Below are 27161 nucleotides of genomic sequence, written 5' to 3'. Positions count from 1 at the left end.
AAGCTTGTCTCTTTTAAAATTACAAAAAATATATAGAGAAAGCTTTGTTTAAAAACTTTAGGTATTGAGGAAAGAATTAACGAAATTATACCCCGCCACTTCTATAGTCCATAGTTTTTGGAAAAAAATAAACCACCAAAAAAACTAAATTATAGGTGCACAGGGGCATCATTTAATAAAGAATATGAGGAAGTTTTATTAATATAATGGTAAGTTTTTGAAAGTTGTGTATAGTAAATGCATATATGGGTACCACCTAATAAGGTAGTGGAAAAGTCCTTATCATGGAAATAGAAAACTGCTGAATTTTCGAAAAATCAAAATAAGAGGTACACAATTGAATTAAATGATAAGGAATCAATCTGAAAAAGATTCATCAAGTTATGACAAGTGTCTGAAGGAAGTTGTGGATACAAAATAGGTACGCCCAATATAAGGCTATGACAAAGTCCGTATTTTAGATATAGAAACATCAAAAATATGTTTACCAAAAATTCGAAATAGAAGGTCCATAAATACATTAACTGATAAAAAATGGAGCAATTTTAGAAAACTTTAACAATTGGTTTTGGAGGTCACGGTTGGAAATACCTGATGGGTGCCCCCATATAATGCAATGTTCAAGTCCGTATCTTATATAAAGAAACCACATAAAAGATTTTTAATAAAATTTGAAATACATTCCTTTTTTTATATAAATAAGGCCATTAATTTTCTCGTTTGAATTGTTTTACATTGTCATTTCGGGGCCTTTCATAGCTGACTTTGTGGTATTGGCTTTGCTCATTGTTGAAGGCCGTATGGTGACCTATATTTGGTCCGAGTACACAGTTATCGTCCTTTGATTTTCGTTGTCCACGAATATAGTCCTTAGTGTGCACAGTGTGTTACTTGCCAATTTTTGTTATACCCCTTCCAAATTTATTTCTCCATGTTTTATGCGTCATATAGCAAGTTAGGGGGGGGGGGGGGTGAAATGACATTTTAAATAAAATTTGGGACATAAATATTAATGTAAAGTAGTGATTAGGTCCAGCTGAAAAAGGTAAAAAAATTAGCACTTCGGAAGCTGTCAAAAGATTTCAAGACCCCCTTAACATAAAATTGTCCATATTTTGAGTTAGAGCTGATGAAGTTTTCTATAATTTTGATATAATTTGTCCCAAAAGTAGTACAACACACTGTAAAAATATTATTGAGAAAATGCAGGTGGGATTTTTTTAATTTTCATTTATTGTCTAAAAGAAATGCACTATGAAATAACTGTACTCGTACCTAAGAAATGTCTGTGCTCTTTGGTCTCTTGTGGACGGTTGTCTCATTGGCAAGCATACCGCATCTTCTTTTTTATATTATCATTCATGATACGGAATCCGAGAAAAAATAATTAATAGTTATATCAGTGACGGATTCAAGAAAAATGGGATCCGGCTTTTTGAAACCCTTTTTTAACTATCAATGCATTTGTATTGGAACATATATTTGGAATCCTCTTTTCTCCTGGATTGGACCCCCTCTCCATTTAAAAATGTCTGGAAACCCCTATGTATATTAAGTGGTTTATGGGGAGATGCGCTTACAAAACCAGCGAAACATGTTGTACCGGTCCAACGGACGAACGGAAAGACGGACTTCATTATCACTATAAACCACCGCTTTACAAAGTGGTGTACAATTGAGTGTGAAAGAGACAGATATACATCCAAAACAAAGTGAAGGAACTGTGATCAATTATAGGCTACAGTACGGCCTCGAATGTTTGTAAATACATGCATTTTTATATAACAATTAAATCTGAGTGTTTGTACAATTTTAAATATAACGGAGGACATTTCTGAAACTTATATAAACAAAAAACCTTCCTCTTATTTTAGCAACATTCAAATATCCTTATACTTAATGTCATAAGTCGAGTGGGCAGTCGAGTACAACCTATCAAGCTAAAACATGTTTGATAAGTTTTCAGGACGTAAATTTATTGAAATACATTTGTGTTATTTAGAAAAATGCCACCTTCTAATGTATCGTAAATACCTTGAAATCACCACTCGAATACAGTGAAATAAAGACTGATCATACAGTTTCAAAATATACAAGCGAGACTGATCGTACAGTGAGAAATTCAAACAAGTGTAATTTTCTTATTTCTGGCTTCAAAGATCTGGCTGGAACTTTTATCACCATTAGTTAATTAAGTCTGGTTTTTACGTTAATTTGTACAGTAAGGGTGCAAAAAGATTGTGTTTAGGTTCACCGATTGATTTTCCTTAGTGATGCACAAGAAAATCTCTTGATTAAGGCAAAGATACGAATAACGAATGTGCTAAATTTAATTATAAACCATTTGTGAATATCGATGTCAGCTGAATTAATCATTAAGCAATGTACAGATGAACATCTCACCGTTTAATTCAGTATATCCATCAAATTTAAAATGTGATCCAAAAAGTTCTCGCTTCGAAAATCGCGACTTCCGGATAGCGTACAGAATAGTATCTACACTGTGCGTATGCTATGTGATCCATAATGTTTATCAATAACAAAGAATAACAATGATAATTTATTTAATAAACATATTTGGCACAAATGAAATTCTTAAATATTGTTTGTATATAAATAGTCTACACATTTTCGATTTTAATGTCGTTTTTACTCATTCATCATTAATCGTTATGTTTCTTTTATTCCTATTATCATATCTAAATATTATTGAATTAAAGTATCATTTACATTCAAAACGTTAGTTTAGAATTATTTTCCTCGTTACATGTTAATTTGTCAACAGAGGAACAATGCTGTACATTAGATTTGTCATTTATATTGATCACTATATAAGGAATGACTGTAACAATTTTTTCTGTCTATGAATAAATAACATAAAAAATGAAGTGCACACTGAATAACCAGCATAGTGTGTTATTTTTGTTTAAACAATATTTTATTCAAATAAATTGAATTTGATTGGAGTACAGGCATAACCTATGTAAGCCCTCTCCACAACGTGGGTTATTTTAAAGTGTGCACCACATTTTCTATGTTATTTCGAATAGACAGAAAAAATATAATAATCATTTTTTATAATTTAATCCTTAACTCCATTTTAAACAGGACTAAATAGTGAAAAAAAGTTGATGACGTCACGGTCACATGACAAAATAATGTCTATGAGCGGATAAACAAAACGATGTCAGCAAATCAAAAGACGTGTTACATCTAAATAAAATAAAATTATTCATTAATGCCCACATTCCTGGTCTTTTTCAAAAACGCCTTCCATCAGATTGTAAATGCAATGTGTCCTCAACAAGTTCGCACTCAAAGTGGATTGAAATAGTCCCGAGTTCTGTCTCTATGGTGACGATGATGATGCTGTTGGGCCGTATGACCTTTCATTATATTCGTTTTATTGCGAATTAAACATAAAGCTATAGTTATAATAGCTAGACCTAACAAAACACCAGATATACTGCTTGCTGTTATGAGTAAAATGCTGGATTCGGTTAGTCCTTCAGTTTTGTTGTCAACTATCGATCCTGCAATACAAATAAGATTTATACCACCATGAACATTATAACGAAGTTTATGGCAGTTTTCTTTTAAAATGGATTGCATTTTGAATATATATGAGAAACAGACCAAAAGAAACACCAGTTTTTGCCATACTACATGTAACATTTGTTCGTATCTATTATCGCAAATTTTATAAATGATGAATAAGTTCTTTAATACTTGATTTATTTCTGTTTCACGTGACAGAACGTGACAAACTTGACAAGAAAAATGTATATTGCATGAAAGTCTTCCAACAGTAGCAAGATACTTTTGTTATATTAAAAAAATAGTTTGAAATACGACTAGAGAATGTAAATAAAAAGATCGTAGTCGTTTATTTGAACAAAATAGTAAAACTACTTACAACCATATGAAATTGACATATTTTTTATTTCTTTGACATATATCAACAGTTACCTTCTGCATCGTAAATTTATGTACATAATTTGAATGATTCTTTTAAGTTTGACCTATTGAACCAATATGTTATGTTGATCATGTAGTTGATTTGTATACTGATCTTTTTTCATACTTTGTCAAAATTGACCTACATGTATTGAACCAATATGTTATGTTAATCATGTAGTTGATTTGTATACTGATCTTTTTTCATACTTTGTCAAAATTCGTAGTATTTCTCTTATAAAGAACTTGGATATGACACTTTTGGTTCCTTTGATTTCAAAAACGATTAAAAACACAAGTATTAAAACTATAAGTGTCCCCTAACTATTCCTACCTGTTCCAGATGATTTAGCCGTTGTTGTAAGTTTTTCTTGCTGTGTTGTCAAGATAGACTTATCAGTTGTTGTTAAGATATCTTTCGATGCAATTACAACTTTTGATGGTGTTAAGAAAATATCTGATGTAGTTGTAGTTGGTTTATATGTTGAAATCCTGTCTGTTGTTGTAGTGTCTGATATCACAATATTTGTTGTAAATTTTGACGTTGTTTGAGATGTTTTCTGCTCTGTAACTGATGCTGTTTGTGTTGTTTTTATAGTTGTCGATACCTCTGTCTGTCTGTCCGCTGTCGTGCTTGTTTGTAATTTTGATAAATCTATTGATGTCTGTTGTATATCGCTTGATGATGTTTCTCCTGTTGTAGACTGTGTTATTATGTCTGTTGTATGTGAAAATGTTTTTCCAGGAGATGATAGTTCCGTTGTTGTTTGAAGTAATGACGAATGTTTTAAAGTAGAAGTCTCCTCACACGTTGCTTCACATGGTAAACAAAGGACGGGGGTAGATATTATTGTCTCACTTGTTCCTTAAAAAGAATATGATTGTCATTTGAAAGTATTATTCTACTACCAGGCGCGTCTGGAGTACTAAATTATAATCCTAGTACCTTTGATAACAATTTACATCACTGGGTCGATGCCACTGCTGATGGACGTTTCGTCCCCGAGGGTATCACCAGCCCAATAAACAACATTTCGGTGTTGACATGAATATCAATAATGTGGTCATTTTTATAAATTTCCTGTTTACAAAACGTTGAATTTTTCGAAAAACTAAGGATTTTCTCATCCCAGGCATAGATTACCTTAGCTGTATTTGGCCCATTTTTTTGAAATTTTGGATCCTCAATGCTCTTCAACTTTGTACGTGTTTGGCTTTATAAATATTTTGATATGAGCGTCACTGATGAGTCTTATGTAGACGAAACGCGCGTCTGGCGTACTAAATTATAATCCTGGTACCTTTGATAACTAAGCACAGATGTTCGAAAAAATTTATGATATCATGTCCCATATTCAGAGAAACTTCAAAATTAAAACTCAACTCAGCTGGACGGATATTGACTCTCTTTGACAGTATACAAAATTAAATTTTGATAACATGCAATTTTAAACGTATTAGTATTTCAAAATTAGTAAAACAGAATAAGGGATTAAAGCATATAGAACCACTCAGCTAAAAAAGTAATGAATTGATTTGTTTTTTTATAGATCGAAGTTTTTTTTATATATAAAAGTTTAGATATATAACGCCATACCTAATTTTCGTAGTTCCCGAAAATCGCTGTCAGGTATTGGCGAATGAAACTGACAGTAATTACATGTCGGAGAAGTGCTGACATCTGGTGCTGGGTTGGGTGTGTAAATTCTTTCATTATCTGCAACACTGTTTATGTCTAAAAAAATAAAATTGAATAGTAATTTCTAGGATTATTTGTAATGCCTGTAAACAACACATAATGATCAGTCGTGTAACCAGTCATGTAACCAGTCGTGTAACCAGTCATGTAACCAGTCGTGTAACCAGTCATGTAACCAGTCGTGTAACCAGTCATGTAACCAGTCGTGTAACCAGTCATGTAACCAGTCGTGTAACCAGTCGTGTAACCAGTCATGTAACTATAATTTTCAATTTGATTGTTTAAATAGTGGTTTCAACGGTGTGTGACTGGACTGTTATGACTACATTTCATCGAATGAATAATTTGATCCTTCCGAAATCATCTAGATACACTGTACTAGCTATAGCGGCTAGGTCAATATAAATTCTCAAATGAACTTTTTCCCAAATAATTTGTATGTAATTCTATCAAAGTCGATCTTCAGATTTTCTGTGAAAGTGTCTATTCTTGGATAGACATGGATCAATTTGGATACAAGCAGTTGGAGAGACATGTTACATTCCTATAGTAAATTTCTTTATGAGGTACAATCGACACTAAATATTTGAAAACTCAAACATATTAAAGGTGCATAGCATTCGCTGAAAAGGGCTAGAAGTTCATTTTGTATGATGGAGTTTCGCTCATTTTTTACATAAGATATTAGTTAATGGTAACAAACAGGCTGGTCAAAGCATGCTATTTCGATGATACATATAAGTCAAAACAGCAATGGAGTATATAATTGAATAACATTAGATAACATTAAATATGTATGCAACTTAAGGTTAGCAATTTCAATATTTTGTCCTTAAGAAGGAGATTGAAATTTGTTTCTTTTCTAAAACAAGCAAATTCAAATGTTTTAATTAATTCAAACTGTTGATAAGATGAAATCTTTTTAAGACAAACTTATCATTACTTTTAATATTATCCTCGTGAAATTAAATAATGTAATGTCATGAAAATTACAAATTTCAATTCTCATAAAGAAAATGATTTTTTCAGAAGTGACTTCAACAGATGTGTGTTACATTTATCAAACCAATTAATTTTAAAATTTGTAGGGTATTTTCAAAATCTATTTGTTCAGCTTAAAATGAAAAATGTTTGGCGTAAATATACACGGTCTAATAACGATAGGGTAAATCTAAAGTCATTCCTAAATATGGTGTTTAAATCAAATTCAATAACAAAAAAAACAAAAACAAAAATCCACCACATTAAAATTAATTAAAATGACATAATGCATGAATTAGAATTAACAAACAGAATGTATCCATTAAAAAATACAGGCTTCTGGTCGCCATTTTGGTAAAATTAAAGCATATGATAATGATTTCAACGCAAATGACATTTGTTTTTGAAATCCCTAAACGTGTACGCTCAAGACAAAAGTCTTTAGGCACAAAGTTTTTAGCATTTGTTGACAAATAGTATAATTTTTTGTCTCAATATATTTAGATTGAAAAACGTACGACAAACGTTATACAACTTAATAAACAGATCTTGTGGAGAGTTTTTTCATTGGCCAACATTCGACATCTTCTTTTTTAAATATTTAGTGGAGAAGCATCTGTTAACCCTCCCAAAGCACCTTTAAGAAATCATCGATCCGCTGGATTTGATTAAGGTAGATCATAAGTATATACTTTTTGAGACAGAATTTTCTTATAATTTGCCAAAATGAAGATTTTACTATGCTTTTTTTCAAAAATATAATAAAAAGTATGGGTCACCGTGCTTTTTTTTTTCAAGCTATGAGTCATTGAAAATTGCCTAAATTTGGTTAGTTTGTTCATGAAAAAACACTTTTGTGTGCTGAAAACAAATTCTATGAGATAGAATTTTGAAATAAATTGTGAGAAGGAAGGTTTTATGTTTTTAGAAAATAAAAAGAAAAAATGGTGTCACCGAACTGGTTTTCTTGCTACAAGTAAAAGATAAAACATTTCCCTATTAGACCAGTATAATTTTTTACTGAAAGAGTTATCTCCCCTTAAATGGCTCATTTGAATAAATGATTCTAAAAACCCCAAAAAAAAGACATTTGTTTAAATATTTTGGATAATACAATAAATCACCAAATTTTTTTTATATAAATAAACAGTCTTACCATTAAATTGCAAATCTGTCTTCAAATTTGCAGATTTGGCCAAATAACTAGTCAGGGTTTGTACTAAAATTGTACAATCAAAGATGGCGGTATACCATGAATCTACCTTAAGTCTCTAGTGTTCTCTGTCTTTATATGTCCATATGTTTTTGACTTATATCTCCTAGGTATATATCGCCCTTTGTTAACCCACTTCGATGTTATTTGTAGCATTAAGGATAACCTCCATGTACTTGTTAGTTCTTCTTTGTTGGTTTTCGTTTTGTATCTTGTTTAGACTAAGGATGTTTTTGTCCCAGGAATAGATAAACGTAGCCGTATTTGTATTGGGTCCTCAATGCTCTTCAACTTTGTACTTGTTTGGCTTCATAACTATTTTGATCTGAACGTCACAGATGAGTTTTATGAAGAAGAAATGCGCGTCTGGTGTATTGAATTATAATCCTGGTACCTATCTATAATCATACTTTAGGTTCAAATTCTGTTTTAGGTTTTTTCTGGCATGTCATAATTTTACATGTAATAAATCCAACTTACCTGCCAGTAGGTAGTAATATAGAACATCATCAGATACTTTTGTAATCTTCATACACACAAAGTACTTCAATTTATCCGAAAATGGTATATGATAGGTATCGTCTCCCCTACAAATGTATACAATTGTAATATATAAACTCATCATACAGATGTAGTAATATATTGTGGTAATATACCCATATCTTTAAGTCGACCATTGAACATTCTGAACCAAATTATTGGTGTGTAGATACTGTCTTGATCTTAAAATGAGATGAACATGTTTGTTCTTGATGGCATCGTGCATTTGAAATGTAGAAATAAATTAAAGCGCTGATCTTTGTTCCGTATTTTAATACGTTGCAGTAGTGAGTAAGTGTCCTGATTGGAAACAACACAAACGAAATGATATGTTCGAACAAAATATGTAACAGAAGCAACCGTCAGTGAGATAAGTATAATCGACAATCAACCATTGTCAACGGACTCTATGTATAACAACCTTTTGCAGAGAAACAAGGTGGCAGTGAAGTAACATCATTCAAATGAAATATATTGTACATGGTATTAACGATTTCATGATACGACAAAGGGTAAGAAAGGTTTTCAAAACGTTTCAGGAACAGAGGATGATGCGACATAGAGAACAAGTATAATTAAAAGCAATCGTTCAGAGATCAATTGAAGGTCTTTCCACCCATCAAGATCTATTTGGATATGAAATTATTAAAATTTGTTAAAAATAATATCTTATTGTACGCTGATTCCAAATGTATATAGTTTCTATACAATTTTTATTAAATAAGGGAGATAATTTGTTACTTCGGGTATTATTTGAATTTTTAATTTACACTGATTCCAAAAATATATGGTTCTATATACTTTTATATTGAATTAGTACAAACAAATAGTCACTTCTGGTTTACAGAAGGGGACGTCAGATTGGCTTTTCAGAGGTCAAATGGCTTGCAACATAATGCAAAAAGTTTCATGGCTTTATCATGTCTAGAACGTCAAAGTTTCCTATGACTTTGAGCTCAATATCAAGGACATAAAGCAAAACCCTAAATTAAAAAGATCCGAGGTCTTAATTATATATGGTAAGTGATTTAGTAAAAATATGTTGTCGGTATCTTAAACGGTGTTTGCAAAGAAGTGAAACAAATCCAAAATCAAATATGTTAATATGTTGTCGGTATCTTAAACGGCTTTTGAAAAGAAGTGAAAATAATCCAAAATCAAAATTTAAAATATGACTTTAACCTTTGACCTGACTTAATTTCATTTTTCATAGACCAACGATCTCAAATTAAAAGACCCTACTACCAGTTACAATTACATTTCACTTATTTTGAAACAAGAAGGGAAAATAGTTATCAAAGGTACTATAATTATAATTTAGTACGCCAGACGCGCGTTTCGTCTACTTAAGACTCATCAGTGACTCGCATATCAAAATATTTATAAAGTCAAACAAGTACAAAGTTGAAGACCATTGAGCATTCAAAATTCCAAATTGTTGTGCAAAATACGGCTAAGGTAATGTATGCCTGGGATAAGAAAATCCTTAGTTTTTCGAAAAATTCAAAGTTTTGTAAACAGGAAATTTATAAAAATGACCACATTATTGATATTCATGTCAACGCCGAAGTGTTGACTCTGGACGGGTGATACCCTCGAGGAGGAAACGTCCACCAGCAATGGCATCGACCTAGTAGTGTACATAATTATCAAAGGTACCAGAATTATAATTTAGTACGCCAGACGCGCGTTTTGTCTACTTAAGACTCATCAGTGACTCTCATATCAAAATATTTATAAAGTCAAACAAGTCCAAAGTTGACGAGCATTGAGGATCCAAGATTCCAAAAAGTTGTGGCAAATACGGCTGAGGAAATCTATGCCTGGGATAAGAAAAACCTTAGTTTTTCGAAAAATTCAAAGTTTTGTAAACAGGAAATTTATAAAAATGACCACATTATTGATATTCATGTCAACACCGAAGTGTTGACTACTGGGCTGGTGATACCCTCGGGGACGAAACGTCCACCAGCAGTGGCATCAACCCAGTGGTGTAAATAGTTATCAAAGGTACCAGAATTATAATTTAGTACGCCAGAATCGCGTTTTGTCTACTTACAATGTAAGACTCATCAGTGACGCTCATATCAAAATATTTATAAAGCTAAACAAGTACAAAGTTGAAGAGCATTGAGGAGCCAAGATTCCAAAAAGTTGTGGCAAATACGGCTAAGGTAATATATGCCTCGGATAAGAAAATCCTAAGTTTTTCGAAAAATCTTAAGTTTTGTAAACAGGAAATTTATAAAAATCACCACGTTATTGATATTCATGTCAACACCCAAGTGTTGACTACTGTAAATAACTTTCATATGGAGTGTCCAGACCGCTTCGGTCAAAATTTTTCTTAATATCCTAAGGATATAACGCATAAATTGGTGAAATAATTTTGTCGTAATCTTTAACGGTTGCAAAGGAAATGCGCACAAAAGAAAACAGTGTTTGGGGAGATAACCCTTACAGTCAAAAGTGTTCGGCTAAACAGGGTCGATTTCAAAATCACAATTACTGTTCGATATCATAATTATGCAAAAAATCTAAGCGACATCTTGATAAACCACAAAGCACCGTAAGACAAAATGTATAGAATTTTCATTATAAAGGGGAGTATTCTTCAATCCGTGAGTTTCTGAATAGGGGCAATGATGTGTTTTTTGCCGTTAACATGGTTAAGGACTTAAGTGATAAAGTTATTGCTATAAAAAAAGAAGAGCCAATGTGACAACTCTCCACAAGAGACCAAATGACACAGAAATTAATTACTATATGTCACCATACGACCTTCAACAATGAGAACACGTTAGAGGACACCAGTTACCTAACACGAGAAAGTGGTGTAAATATACTACATATGGAAAATTATTAAAATTAAAAAAACAATTCTTCAGAGAACAATTGAAAGTCTTTCCACCTCGATAATAAGAATGAATTTTAAAAAACGATGTTAGAAAATGTCACTCCGTGTTGATGTAATGAGGTAAAGCAAACTTATATAAAAAAATAATATTAATATGTTTATGCAGAAGACTTAATTGTTTTATAATGAACCAGAAAGAATATTTAACAAAGGTCAAAATCTAGAACGTCAAATTGACCTTTGACCTCATAGGTCAGTGATCTCAAATCAAAAGACCCCAGGTCAATCACTTGTATGGTTATGGAGAAAAACTGATTTCAAATACAAAAGGGGAGAAAACTCCTATAAGGTTTAACCAAAACTCTTTTACTTAAATAGGTTGAAGTTGCGCCTTTTTGTAAACAGTTATTTGGCAAACACATCATATCATTTACTGTCACAGTTTCTTTGGAATAACGATATAAACAAGCAACATTCTAAATTTATTACTTGACCTTGACCTTTGACCTTTACCTCAATTTCCTTCAATTCGACCAAGGACTTCATATCAAAAGACTGTAGGCCTCTACGACTTATAACGTATGAATTTATCCAACAAATCGCCTATCTTAAATTTTCAAAGGGAAATAACTCCCATAAGGTGTCTTTCCGATCACTCCAGTCAAAATTAGCCAAATCATTCTTAAGAGCAGACGAACAATCTTTTATAGTTTTAGAGATATAGCGATAACAAGAAAAAGGGGACGCGGGGAGATAACACCTATAAAAATAAATGTTCGGTCACACAGGGTGAGTTTTGAAACTCCAATAACTGTACAACATCATTGTCCAAAAATCTATTCGCTATGTTGTAAGACAAAAAAGCATCTCAGACGGCAGAAGTAAAAAAAAAGAAAAAAAAAATAATCAGAAGAAAAACAAAAGGTCTTTCCACGAAAAGTGGAAAGACCTAATTAGTTGACAAAACACAGGGTAGTAATACACACCTACAACAAAACAACACAGATCTGAGAGAACTCCAACTAGTCAACAGCCATAAGCAACTAATACACAATTCATGCGTCTCAGACTAAAACATCCAACATAAAATAGATCAGTCGATTTCATTGGAATGAGATGGAAAGAAAAGGAACAGAATTCTTTTTCCACAATTATATTTTATCATAAAGATTAAAGGTTGATAATATTGATTAGACCATACGGTAATAGAAATTGCCAGCTCTAAATGTATATGAATTTTTGAGAAAGATCAAGATCAAAACTGTAATCATGTGTTTTATTGATTTTAATGGATAGAAGTTGTACTCACAATTTTATATTCTTGAAGAAAAAGTAATAAAGTAAAAGTAACCTTGTTTAATAATACTTGAAAAGGAAAAAAATCAGGAACGCATTGCTCAACAAAACAATGTATGCTTACATCTTCGTGATTGTATTTATTGTGGATAGTTGTCTTAATGGTAAGCATGCCACATCTTCTCGTTTTTATATAGCAGCCTCCGATACATATTACAAATATGTTGTAACCAGGACTTGTTTTTCTCAATCGATTTATGAATTTCGAACAGCGGTATACTACTGTTGTCTTTGTTTATACACAAAAACACCAAAAAACAACTGTAATGAAAAATCTACTTTTCATCATACTTGTTTTTTAGGAAATTTATTTTAAAATGATTGATAGCTATGCTTACTCAAAAACAAAGACGTTTCCGGTATTGTGGATACATGTTTGACCCTCAAACTTTTCACCCGTAACTAGAGCATTCCATCCTGTCATCTTTGCAGGTGTTGATTGGAATGTTATGTTTACACCTTTGGTCATATCAGTCCATTGACCAATCAAATATGATGGAAATGTGCATGCCCTTTCTATAAAAAATATATATATTACATACAAAGAACGATACCTTTTAATGTAAGAAAAAATGAAAGCAATGAAAAAAACGTTGTTTTTTTATTATTTATTGGAATGAAAATCGGACAAATCAATTTCTGGAATGAAAATCGACCAAATCAATTTCTGAAATGAAAATGACCCTTCATGATATAGAAATGTGTAAAGTAAATTTGCCAACTTATTCATTTAAAAGAAGAAAAACGAAAAAAATATTAACCCAAGTAGAACAAATAACAAAAACGACTACGTGAGATACATTTTGACGGTTGTGCTTTGTTTCACTTGATTTCGAAAGGGAGAAGGTTTGGGATGACCGTACAATTTGTTTCTATATACCAGTCAACCGTTGGGATTTATTCCATGTAAAGTAAACAGGGTCGAAGAATGAAGTTTATTGTAAATATGTCATGATAAAACAAGTGTAAGTATCAAAACCATAGTAACTTGCAGAACTATTAAAAATCTGTAGTATTCATGTACTTAGATAAAAAAAAAAAGCGGAGTAAAATATTTCAGAACTGACAAATAGAAGTACACGCAACTGGCTGGACCAGATTGCTGGTATATGTATATTTTTCTTTTTTTCAATGTAGTTTAATCGCGATTTTCATGACTTTCATCAAACATTTCTTTAAACTTGTTAAATTACCTGCTCCGTTTGTTGTCTGTTTTAACGAGTCATGTGTTACTTTTGTTGTTGTTATAATGTCTGTGGTAAAATGTTGTGATATTGTAGGAGTTGATGCTTCTGGTGTTGTTTGACTAGTTGATGGATTCATTGTCGTCACTTCTTTAAGTGAAGAGGATATTCCTAATACTGAGGCGTTTGAAGTTGTAGTCTCGTCGCACGTTGCTTCACACGGTAGACAAAGAGATGGATCTGATGTCAACTTTTCACTTGTACCTTGAAAAGATTACATAAGACAAAAAATAAATTGCATAACAGCATAGACTCTAAAGTAAATAACATTATCCTGACCTTGTTTTTATAATATAATCTTTACTAAAAACTTTAAAAGTCGCCTTCATTAGCCAACTTAACATCTTCCTTTACGAAGTTGAAAATTGTTAAAAGACAACTTTGATTTCTTCAAACAGTTTCATACATTGCTTTCGTTTTTATAATGTGTCTTATTTTTTGATATTTACTTTTTTTACCATTCGAGTCGATTAAGACCTTGTGATATTGTACGAATATTAAAAACAAATTACCTGAGGCATATCACTATATAACGTTATATTAATTATGATTAAGATTTTTTTTTAGATTTACAAACTGATACACAAAAAGAGTACGAAGTAAAGTAGAAACTTCTGTTATAAACATTTAAAAATATAACTATACCCAATTTTCTTAATTCACGACGATCTGTATCAGGTATCGTCTGTGTAAACTGACAATAATCGCATGTCGGAGTGGAGCTTATATCTGGTGCTTGGTTCGCTGTGTAAATTCTTTCATTATCTGCAACACCGTTTCTGTCTAAAGAAATACAAAAAATGAATAGTGATCTCGAGGATTGTAATGCCTATTAACTACACATTATGATCAGTTGTGTAACTGTTATTATCGACATGTTTGAATTGTGGTTTCAACGGGGTGTGACTGGACTGAAAAGATTTCTTCAAATGAATAATTGGAGCCTTCCGAAATGGTTTTAACCGAGGGTGAGTGAAAAACTTACATTTTATTAAATGAAGATTCAGATCCTATTGCAATTTACGTAATACTAGATGCTTGGTCAATAAAAGTTCTCAAATGAACTTCTTGCAAAATTATTTGCACGTATTCTATTCAAGTTGGTCCTTATATTTAGTGCAAAAGTGCCTACTTCGGCGTTGGCGTCATCAAGTTTGGATACACACATTTGAAAAGAAGTGGTACTGTACAAAAATGTGCATTCCTATAGAAATATCTTCATTAGGTACAATTACGATTTGTTTTATGTACTGCTGTTTGTCTTTTTGGTAGTTTCTCCTTTTTTATTGTCATAGAGTTTACTTTGGACTTCGAGTTATATATCCCTTTTGTATCGTTTTCCTCTCTTTAACCCTCACAGATGTACAATGTATACTTTTGCAGTATACAATAACGTTCATTTTCTTGTTAGTATATCTCCTTTTAATTTAATATTAAAATCTTGTTACGACTGTTAAAAAGATATAGACATTTAAAATAGACCAAATATAATTATTTTGAGTGATATTGTTCTACTGGAATATAAGTGTACATATATGTCATACATAGTATATTTACCTGCCAGTAGGTAGTAATATAGAACATCATCAGTTACTTTAGTAATCTTCATACACATGTAGTACGTTAAGGTTCCTAAAAACGGGTCAAAAACAGTTCGGTCTCCTCTACAAATGTAAAAACTTTTATATAATGTGCCATATACTTCAAATAAATCAACGAAATGAATAACAGTATTCTACTTATAATTTTATTCATACATCTTGTATGTAATTTTGTCCCAAAAGAACTATGCATGTGGCTAGTGGTGTAAATAACAAACTTTTAATACAAATAATACATGTACACGATGGTCTTGAAGTATAGATTCTGGGTACTGACCTTTTTTTTGTCATCTTAATAACGTGTTATAGTATCTTTTATTTATCTTTATGAATATTGCTTTTACTGTTTAGTCTGTTTTTTTGTTGTATCCATTTGATGTGGCTTTGTACTTATACATGCCGTCAATCCCGTGATTTTGTTATTGTTCTATTTTAATTATTGTATTCTTGTCTTCCAATTTTGCTAATATGCTTTGTCTATGTTTCTTGGTCACAATGACGTGGCTCTGTAATAACGAATCCTGTCATTGTTCTATGACATTTTTTTGTTTTCTTGTCCTTCAATTTTGCTAATACTTTTTCTAATGCTTTGTCTATGTTTATTGGTTACATATGACGTGGCTCTGTACTTATACATCCCGTCATTGTGTTATTGTGCTTTTGTTATTTTTTGTTTATATATTTGTGAATAGGTTTATAACATAATGTTGACTTTTGTGACCTTGTTTTTTACACTTATATCTTTTATGTCTGTTTGTTTTTTTATTACACATCGTTGTCAATATAATGGAATTTTATTCAACTGTCATACAAGTAGAGGTTTAAGTAGCTAAATAAAACCAAGGTTTGATGCACTATTTTCTACGTCGAAGTTGCATGTACTTTTGTTATTTTACTTTTACAATTATTGGAAAATATACTGCAGTCTGGAGCTTTACTAAGGCAAGTTTTAATGTTATACCGAAGGAAGTTGATTTTGGTTTGAAATATATATATATAGATGTTTATATATTGAAATTATTATTCCTTGTTGAAACTAGTACCATACATCCCTGTGGTGCCAAAATTATTAAAAGGGACAATTGAAGATAATTCTCTCTAAGTCCAACAATGTATGCTTAACATCTGCGTCATTTAGCCTTTGGTGGATAGTTTTCTCATTTGCAATCATAACACATGCTGTTATATTGGTATAGCAGCTTTAAACACTTATTTCAAATATTTCTATTCAATAATTGCAATAAATACTGAATTTTCGTCTTAGGTATGTTTTAAGTGAACTGGTAAATCTGCTTACTCAAAAACAAAGACGTTTCCGGTGTTGTGGATACATGTTTGACCCTCAAACTTTTCACCTGTAATTAGAGCAGTCCATCCTGTCATCTTTGCAGGTGTTGATTGGAATGTAATGGTTGCACTCTGTGTCACATCAGTCCATTGACCAAGCAAATACGATGGAAACGTACATGCACTTTCTATAAATAAAAAAAAAAAAGATACAGGTAGTCTTGTATGACTTTAAAGTCATAAGAAACCTCAAATTAAAAAAAATATGCATATGTTTTTTTATAACTCAATGGATAGTTTTCATTATAAAACTTATGTACATATACTTTTTTCTAAAGAAAATTCTTTAATATATTCATATTTAGAAAAAGTTTACTTTATTTTCATTGCTTAATTCCGTCGACATGTTTTCCGTATGCAAAGTGACCTCAGTGTGACCCATCTCGTAAAAATCCGGTGATCGCAATACGCATGGATGTCCTTAAAATAAACTATTATCTGAATTTACATGTTGAACACGTGCTCAATTTCCATGCTTTTTTGTTGATTGAACTTTCAATACCTGCCATATTTTCCCAACAACACTGACCGATTGAAAAGAAATTGACGATTATACGAAATTTATGCGAAAAAAATGATAAATTCGTGCACATAAGCTAAGTTTATGATGTTTGTATGCATTGGTTCAAGAATTGGAAGAACATTATTTTTCACCGGTCACTCGTTTCTTATGAGTTCATTTATATATTTCGGAGTTTAGTATGAGACGTCCATTATCGATGCAATGAACAAGTACAAATTTTTGTTTAGGGACCAGCTGAAGTACGTCTCCGGATGCCGGATTTATCGCTGTGTTAAAGACCCATTGTTAGCCTTCGGCTGTTTTCTGATATTTGTTCGAGGTATTGTGGTTGTCAAATTTGAAAGATGCTTTTTGTGCGTCTTTGTTAAATATTTGTTTGTTTTTGTTCTAATTGAGATTGTGACACCGCGGAGATTGCTGTTTCCCTATATTGAAAATTTACCTATTGTATCTGTTTAGTTCACGCATTGTTATAAATATAATGGAATTTGATGCGACTGTCATACAAGTGAGAGATTTAGCGCTACACTTTTCTACATTTGAAAATGCCTGTACCAAGTCAGGAGTATGACAGTTGTTGTCCATTCATCATTTGATTTTGCCGTTTGATTAAGGACTTTCTTTCGGTTTTGAATTTTCCACGGAGTTCAGTTTTTTTGTGATTTTTGAGCTTTTCTCATCACTTGGCGTCCGTCGTCGTCCGTCGTCGTTAACGTTTACAAAAATCTTCTCCTCTGAAACTACTGGGCTAAATTAAACCAAATTTGGCCACAAACATCATTGGGGTATCTAGTTTAACCGGTGTCCGGTAAGTAAACCCAGCCAACCAACCAACATCACCGCCATGGCTGAAAAAAGGGGTTAAATGAAGATTTTGGATTATATCTCTGAAACAAAAGCATTTAGAGCAAATCTGACAAGGGGTAAAAGTGTTTATCAGGTCAAGATCTATCTGCTCTGAAATGTTCAGATGAATAGGAGAACCCGTTGTTGGGTTGCTACCCCTTTATTTGTAATGTTAAGGAAATTTTGTCGTTTTTGGTTATTATCTTGAATATTATATAGATAGAGATAAACTGTTAACAGCATTATCGCTATTTTGTTCATTTTTCCTTTGATCTTTTTATGTGATAATTTTTCATATCATGCTACTCGCTTGTGATGGAAAATTATCGCTAGAAACTAAGCAGCGTGGCGTTGAAATTGACATGAAATTGACAACGTCGTCATAGGTAAAATAGCGATAAACAGATTATCATTGGTCATCGCAACTCTATTGCCTTTCTCGCTTTTGCCGTCCAGGCTCAAACGAGAAAATCAATCTCGTTGAGATGATCAACGATAATCTATAAATAATGTTCAGCAAAGTAAAATCTACAAATATGTCAAATTGATCAAAATGGTCAGTTGACCTCTTCAGGAGTTTTGTGCTGTATAGTCATTTTTTTTCGTAAATTTAGAAATCTTTTACAAAAATCTTCTTTTCTGAAACTACTGGGCCAAACTTAACCAAACTTAGCCACAATCATTATAAGGGTATCTAGTTTAGAAAATGTGTGCGGTGACCCAGCCAACCAACCCCATAGCTAAAAATAGAACATAGGGGGAAAATGTAGATTTTGGCTTATAACTTTGAAACCAAAGCATTTAGAGCAAATTTTTCAAAGGTTAAATTGTTTATCACTCAGTCAATAGCTATCTGCCGTGAAATTTTCAGATGAAGTGGACAACTGGTTGTTGGGTTCCTTCCCCCAATTGGTAATTTTTAAAGAAATTTGCCGTTAGGTTATTATCTCGAATACTATTATAGATGGAGATAAACTGTAAACAGCAATAATGTTCAGCAAAGTAAGATCTACAAATAAGTAAACATGACCAAAATGGTCAGTTGACCCCTTAAAAAGTTATTGTCTTTATAGTCATTTTTTTTAACAACTTTTATTTATTTGGTAAATTTTTGTAAATTTTTACAAAATATTTTCCTCTGTAATTAAATGGCCAAGTTTATTATATACACATGGAAAAAAGTATTGCAACACCTTGATTTTTTTAAATTTGAAAAATCAGCCTCTTTTTTTGGATGAAATACAATAAAATATTTGTATAATATTATTGAAACATAGTTTATGATAACATTGGCATTGAAACGAACAAAAAATGTTTGAAAAAAAAAATGATTTATATAACCACAATTTTAATAACAAAATGAAGTGTTTTTTGTACAAAAAAATGCATTTTACAACTTTTTCTGTAGTCGAACTTTACAATGTCAGACATTTCAAAATTAATCTTCAGATGACTGTTCACATCATGGTTGATCGTTATACGCCAAAGAATTAGTACTTTGTGCGTAGCCTCCATTCAAACGGATAACCGCATCTAAACGTCTTCTGATTCCTGCCAAAAATAATTTGTTGCTAAGGTAGCAGCAACCATTTCTGATGAAGGGCATTGTTTATTTCATGATGTGTTTGAACTGGAGTGTCCTTTCGCGCACGTTCCGCCCAATAGTGTCCCATATATGCTCGATATGGTTCAAATCCGGGCTACATTCCGTCCAAGGAAGATGAACCGAATTCCATTGAAACAATGGATCTTCCTCCACGATGCTAATTTTCAACTTTAGCGAGCTCTGCACTACATTGGATACGGAAAACTGTGTGTCTGTTCGTAAGCAAAGGTCTCCGAAATGGTTTTATCTCACGATAACCAGTAGCGATGAGTCGATCTCAAACAGTTCTTGTTAAAAGGCTCCTGTATGCCCACCACTCTCTTTTTAGGATTGTATTGTATGCAATGGGTTTCCTTCTGACCAACCTTCATTATGCTTGATTTTCCCTAGCAAATGGTATAGAGGGTCTTCTTTATCTCGGAAGGTCTTTAACATCGTTTAGTGCCTTATTTTTATTCTCAAAACGACTTATAGTGGAATGGTGATGACCAAAAATACGTGCAGTTGTTTCAGCGACATCCTTGCTTCTTTCATGCTGATAATCTGCCATCTTGCTGCAGTTTAGAGTTGTCGAGGACCCATTACAAGGTGTCAATCACATAACTTTAAAAACTTGGTTATTTAAAGTGTTGAAAACAATGAGGATGAAAACATCTGTTTTGCTGTTTACGGGTACAGTAGCTGCATGTGCAGATAAAAACTTATCAAGTCGATATTTATTGATTAAACTCATGTGATACTTAAATAATGTTTAATGCGTCTGGCGTATAAAATTATAATCCTGGTACTTTTGATAACTATTTACACCACTGGGTCGATGCCACTGCTGGTGGACGTTTCGTCCCCGAGGGTATCACCAGCCCAGTAGTCAGCACTTCGGTGTTGACATGAATATCAATTATATGGTCATTTTTATAAATTTTCTGTTTACAAAACTTTGAATTATTCGAAAAACTAAGGATTTTCTTACCCCAGGAGTAGATTACCTTAGCCGTATTTGGCACAACTTTTTGGAATTTTGGGTCCTCAATGCTCTTCAACTTTGTATTTGTTTGGCTTTTTAACTATTTTGATCTGAGCGTCACTGATGAGTCTTATGTAGACGAAACGCGCGTCTGGCGTATAAAATTATAATCCTGGTACTTTTGATAACTATTTAATTAGTTCTGTTTTACCAAATTATATCACAAAAAAATAAAAATTGTTATTTTAATTTCAATTTCAATTTGGTGTTGCAATACTTTTTTCCATGTGTATAGATAGAGAAAAATTGTAAGTAGCAAGAATGTTCAGTAAAGAAAGATCTACAAACACATCACCATTACCAAAACACAATTTTGTCATGAATCCATATGTGGCCTTTGTTTAATATGCACATAAACCAAGGTGAGCGACACACTCTCTTAAGAGCCTCTAGTTTTTAACTTTCAAAGCCTGTCAGTGTGTACATAAGCCCCGAATGGCCAAAAATTGATTACAAAATGTAATATGCTAAGTGAAAGAAAAAAAAATAATAAAAACACCCGAAAAAAATCACTTTGATAACTTATGCTTACGACTAGTCTAGTCAAACTAAGATTTCACCCCAACCAAATTGCAACAGAAAATGTTTTAGTTCTAATCTATAGCCTAAAGGCCTAAATATACACAGAAAAAAGTCCAATAAAATCTAACTTGAGAAAAACTCAAAATCAGCATTTTTAATTTCCTATGGAAATTAACATTGGCAGAGGAGATAAATCCGCAAAAATTAGTCTTTTTCTTGGGTCTTTTTTTGGATTATGTCTTGAAAATTTATGTAAAGTATGATACTTTGATGGGGTAATACATTTGTATTTGAATAAATAATATAATCCCATGCTCATGAAAGTGTCAAATCGAAGTGTTATGGGTAGTTTTATTTTTTGTGTGCATTTGTCATTAAAAAAAATTGCAGATTTGAAGCTTTGTGACCATTTTGAAAAAAATAATGTGAAAATTTGGTACTGTATATATCTGTATATTATATTTTTTCAGCATCTTACTTGTCTAAAGAAACTGTAAACAACAAAAAGAAGAATAATTATTTTTCTTAAAATTTGAGATTCTTTATCTTGACATGTTGAAAAATTCAATAAATGGTCAACAAATGAATTAAGAAATCTAGATAATAGCTTGATGAAAGATTTGAAAAACCCTTTAGAGCTGTTTATTATACTCTAAAGATTGCTAAAAAATCAAGAATCTTTACATTCTGATGAATAAAAGCGGTAAAGTTATAATTTTGTACCAATTTTTATTGATATTTCTGCCTTTTTTGCAAGAGTTATCTCCCTTTTCAATGCAAATCTCCATAGGTATTTTAAATGGTGATTTTTTTTAGTCTTCGTGAAGTAAGATTTTATGGGACTTTTTCCTGTGTATAATGCTAAAGATTAAAACTTAAAAATGTCCTGTTGCAATTACTTTCAGGTTAGGGTAAAATTTACGCTAGATTGACTGGAATACGACTAGATTAAATCGATACATGGCTTTTAACATATTTTAAATATTTTATGACAAAAATGTCGGTTATTGATTTGGGGATGTACGGCGGGCGGTCAGGCGGTCGGGCGGTTGGTAGGGCGGCAACCAAATGTTGTCGGTGCATTTACTCATGAACCGTTCATCCAAAGCTTTTAAAATTTTAATATGTTGTTACTGACAACAAAATGAAGGTCAAGTTCAAGAATGACGATTTTGAATTTTACCGTTTAGGAGTTATGGTTCTTGAAAGATTGAAAAATGGCGTTTTCAGTCGTGTCTGTGCATTTACGAATGAACAGTTCAACCAAAGCTTCCCAAATTTTAATATGTTGTTACTGATGACAAAATGGAGGTCAAGTTCAAGAATAACGATTTTGACTTTTACCGTTCAGAAGTTATGGTTCTTAAAAAAAAGAAAAATGGTGTTTCCAGTCGTGTCCGTGCATTTATGCATGAACTGTTCAACCAAAGTTTCCTAAATTTTAATATGTTGTTACTGATGACAAAATGGAGGTCAAGTTCAAGAATGACGATTTTGACTTTTACCGTTCAGGAGTTATGGTTCTTGAAAGATTGAGAAATGGCGTTTCCAGTTGTGTCCGTGCATTTACTCATGAACTGTTTAAACAAAGCTTTTAAAATTTTAATATGTTGTTACTGACAACAAAATGAAGGCCAAGTTCAAGAATGACGATTTTGAATTTTACCGTTTAGGAGTTATGGTTCTTGAAAGATTGAAAAATGGCGTTTTCAGTCGTGTCCGTGCATTTACGAATGAACTGTTCAACCAAAGCTTCCCAAATTTTAATATGTTGTTACTGATGACAAAATAAAGGTCAAGTTCAAGAATGACGATTTTGACTTTTACCGTTCAGGAGTTATGGTTCTTGAAAGATTGAGAAATGGCGTTTCCAGTTGTGTCCGTGAATTTACGAATGAACTGTTCAACCAAAGCTTCCCAAATTTTAATATGTTGTTACTGATGTCAAAATGAAGGTCAAGTTCAAGAATGACGATTTTGACTTTTTTCCGTTCAGGAGTTATGGTTCTTAAAAGATTGAAAAATGGCGTTTCCAGTTGTGTCCGTGCATTTACTCATGAACTGTTCAACCAAAGCTTTAACTGTTCAGGAGTTATGGTTCTTGAAAGATAAACAAATGGCGTTTCCATTCATGTTGTTGCGTTTACTCATGAACCATTCATCCTAAGCTCTTTCAAATTTAAATATGTTGATACTGATGACAAAATGGAGGTCAAATTTGATATTGACAATTTTCACTTTCACCGTTCATCAGTTATGGTTCTAGTGATATTGCCAGGACACAAATAAATGTTAATAAATCCGGTTTGCTGTCGTTGTGACAGCCTCTTGTTAAGGTTGGAATTGTGACAAATAAATACCCGACAGAAAATTCAAACCTTACGAAATCGAATTTCGTGTATCTTTCAGTAAGATTATTGTGTTTTAGTGTAAAAGAGTGTCGCTTTGAGATTGTTTTGAGTCTATTTAGGAGAATTTACTTGTCAATATGTTTCTTAAGATATGATAATAAATGTGACTTTTAGCTTTCCGCCGCATTCAATGAAAACATTAATTTTTGTTTGCCATTTGCTTGTAATGCATGCATTGTCTAAATTACAATACCTTTTCAATCTATGTTTGTTACAGTGTAAAAAATACTAGTAAACGATATATCACGAATATTTTAATTGTCGAACCTTGTGCTCTGTGAATCCCAATTTGCTTAGATGTGGTAAAACTAGCTAGGTAAAACTCCAGTAAAATTTGTCAACTTTCACCAAAATCTCTATTTTTGGTATGTTTGTGGATGTAAATGAAAACTCTTTAATACGTTAAAGCCTATTAGTTACATTTCTCAACTGCATCTTAAAGTATCGGACCATAATGGGGTCCAAAAGAGAATAATCGCACCTACTCCGTTGAAAATTAAGGCCACAGTAGTTTACAAAAAGTTGGATATTCACATGAAGTGCAAATAGAACGAACCCGGTGTCGTCAACTTGATTAGTGTCTGCTGAAATGCATGTATAACAACCATGCAAATTCACACTCGGTCAAAATGCCAATTCTGGGCTAAAGACACAATCGTTAAATTCCTGAATATAGATGACTATTGAGTTATCTAAAGATCCAAGTCTTCGATATATATGAGTTGAGATATAGACCTGTGTTGTGATGTTAATATGCTATTGTTTCAGAAAAAGGGAGAAGGTTTGGTACCATTTAAACGTTTAATCCCGCTGCAAATGTTTGTACCTGTCCTAAGTCAGGTCTGGAATCTGATGTACAGTAGTTGTCGTTTGTTTATGTAATTTATACGTGTTTCTCGTTTTTTTATATAGATTAGACCGTTGGTTTTTCCCGTTTGAGTGGTTTGACACTAGTAATTTTGGGGCCCTTTATAGCTTGTTGTTCGGTTTGAGCCAAGGCTCCGTGTTGAAGGCCGTACATTGACCTATATATATCTATAGTATCGGTCAGTATAATGGCTACGGCAAAACTGATGCAAAATCAATATAAGCATTTCAATGCTATTTTAGTTCGTACATTAAGAGCATACACGACCGTAACGTGTGCATTGAGCTATGTAAGGTTGTGCAAATTATGTCATAATAATAATATAGAAGACGAAAAACATTTTAACTTGCACTGTACAAAATATAAATCACAAAGAAATGTTCTTATATCAATAATTTTAAAAATTGTGACAAACAAGCAAAAACTGAGGATGAATATATCAAACTACTACTTAATAGCAAGTATTAATATCATCTTTTATTAATCAATCTTTTGAATTAAGGAAAAATGTCCTGACAAATGAGTAATATGGACAATTTAAAGCTATAACATACAATATACATATATAAGTAGCCTATTCTAAATTATTTGTAAACACAAAACAATGGAACAGAAGGTATTTTACTGCTGATGATTGGAATTTGACAACTAGACAGTTGAAATCATTAATCCTAGCTATATATATTATAGTTTAAAGCCGTCCATCTGTGTTTTTGGATACTATGATGATACGAACTAAGTTTAACTCTACATGTACGAGTTTTAATACCTTGTACAGTTTTTAACCGCATCAATAATCAAAGATCACACTTTATACTGAAGGTAAAATGTATAAAATTACAAATAATTTAAAATCCACACATCAGAAAAAATAATAATCATATCTTGTTTGATTAAAAGGAGGCAATTTGTTGTTAAAATTGAAATATGATACTATATTTGGAATTCACTGGAAAACACTTGAGATTATTCTTTATAGAGCTATCGATGTGCTTTATCTAAAAATAAAATAATGTACTTAAAAAATTTGCAATGAATAAATAAATATTTTTTCTTTAAACTTGTCATGCCAATAAATCATAAAAGATAAAGAGAAATTCAAATTTATACTATTACGATACGGATAAATTTTGGCTAACGAAATTTATTCATTTTACCAAATGATTGATGTATTCATTTGTACTGATAGCGTATATGAAACTGACATGATTTTATCCAAACACAGTATACAGATAGTCATTAAGGCTCGTCAACTGAACTAAACCAGTTAAAAATATTATAATTGTAGATTGACAAATGATAAAGAATTAGTTCTTCTTTTATTTACATGGCATCAATTGACAAGTGATGCTATGGGACGTTCGCGCAAGCGCAGACGGCATATGACAGACTTTAAATACATGTTATAAAGTTATTTTCTTTCAGTTTCATTAGAATGGAGATAACAATATTGTATTTTAAGATTCGACGGCATCAATTGGGGATTTGATGGTCGCATATACCCGTTTACTGTCTCCGCTAATGCGTCGCCAGTAAATTTAATTTGCAACCATCAAATCTCCAATTGATGCCGTCGGAGCTTAAAATACAATACAGTTATCTCCTAAATGCAATGCCTCGTGCATGGAGAGTGTCACGCTTTCTACAGTTTTACAATTACAATAATTCTCTTTAGTGGTCTGTCAAAATGTGTGTCCCTATACAATCTGACCCTTTTCCCGTGGTAGCCTTTATAACTAGTTCTTTATCTTGACCGAAATATCTGTCAGAACCGACCCCTTGAACACGTAAGTTCAATGATTACCACTGATAAGCAATCAACCAAGGAATTTAATTCTGAGTTGAATACAAAGAAAAATGAAAACTGCAAAATAAAAGTTTTTTTAATGTGAACAAACACATAAGATACAGATTTGAAGTGAAGCAATCCAACAGCAATAATAAACAAGAATGTGTCCACAGTACACGGATGCCCCACTCGCACTATCATTTTCTATGTTTAGTGGACCGTGAAATTGGAATAAATTCTCTAATTTGGTATTAAAATTAGAATGATCTTATCAAAGGGAACATGTATACTAAGTTTCAAGTTGCTTGGACTTCTACTTTATCAAAAACTACCTTGACCAAAAACTTTAACCTGAAATTTGCACTATCATTTTCTATGTTCAGTGAACCGTAAATTTGGGGTCAAAACTATAATTTGGCATTTAAATTAGAAAGATCATATCATAGGGCACATGTATACTAAGTTTCAAGTTGATTGGACTTCAACTTCATCAAAAACTACCTTGACCAAAAACTTTAACCTGAAGCGGGACAGACGGACGAACGAACGGACGAACGAACAGACGGACGGACGAACGGACGCACAGACCAGAAAACATAATGCCCCTCTACTATCGTAGGTGGGGCATAAAAAAAAATAATAGTGAGGTCGAAATATAGTCATGAACGCTGGAAACGCCCGTACCCAATATATATCATTTCTCAATCTCAAGGTTTTAAAACAGGTAATCATGGTAATAGAAAAAAACAAAGCAAAATGACCATGTAACATAAATTA

At 32.3% G+C, this 27161-nt stretch overlaps 1 protein-coding gene across 1 annotated transcript in view; it reads right to left on the bottom strand.

Moving 5' to 3' along the window:
• Positions 1-2946: 2946 nt before the first annotated feature.
• Positions 2947-27161, bottom strand: part of LOC143042985 (uncharacterized) — a 33305-nt gene continuing 9090 nt past the window's right edge. Inside the window, exons 2-10 of the mRNA XM_076215485.1 lie at positions 16746-16923; positions 15405-15511; positions 14493-14630; positions 13797-14051; positions 12942-13119; positions 8331-8437; positions 5555-5692; positions 4292-4822; positions 2947-3533 (exon numbers count right to left, since the gene is read on the bottom strand). Coding sequence (XP_076071600.1) covers positions 3316-3533; positions 4292-4822; positions 5555-5692; positions 8331-8437; positions 12942-13119; positions 13797-14051; positions 14493-14630; positions 15405-15511; positions 16746-16923 — 1850 coding nt within the window. The 3' untranslated portion in view covers positions 2947-3315. The remainder of the gene's footprint in view (positions 3534-4291; positions 4823-5554; positions 5693-8330; positions 8438-12941; positions 13120-13796; positions 14052-14492; positions 14631-15404; positions 15512-16745; positions 16924-27161) is intronic.

This window comes from Mytilus galloprovincialis, chromosome 8, assembly GCF_965363235.1.
Source record: "Mytilus galloprovincialis chromosome 8, xbMytGall1.hap1.1, whole genome shotgun sequence".
Taxonomy (NCBI): Eukaryota; Metazoa; Mollusca; class Bivalvia; order Mytilida; family Mytilidae; genus Mytilus; species Mytilus galloprovincialis.
Note: the sequence above shows the minus strand (reverse complement) of the source record. Positions and strands in the feature narration are given on the sequence as shown.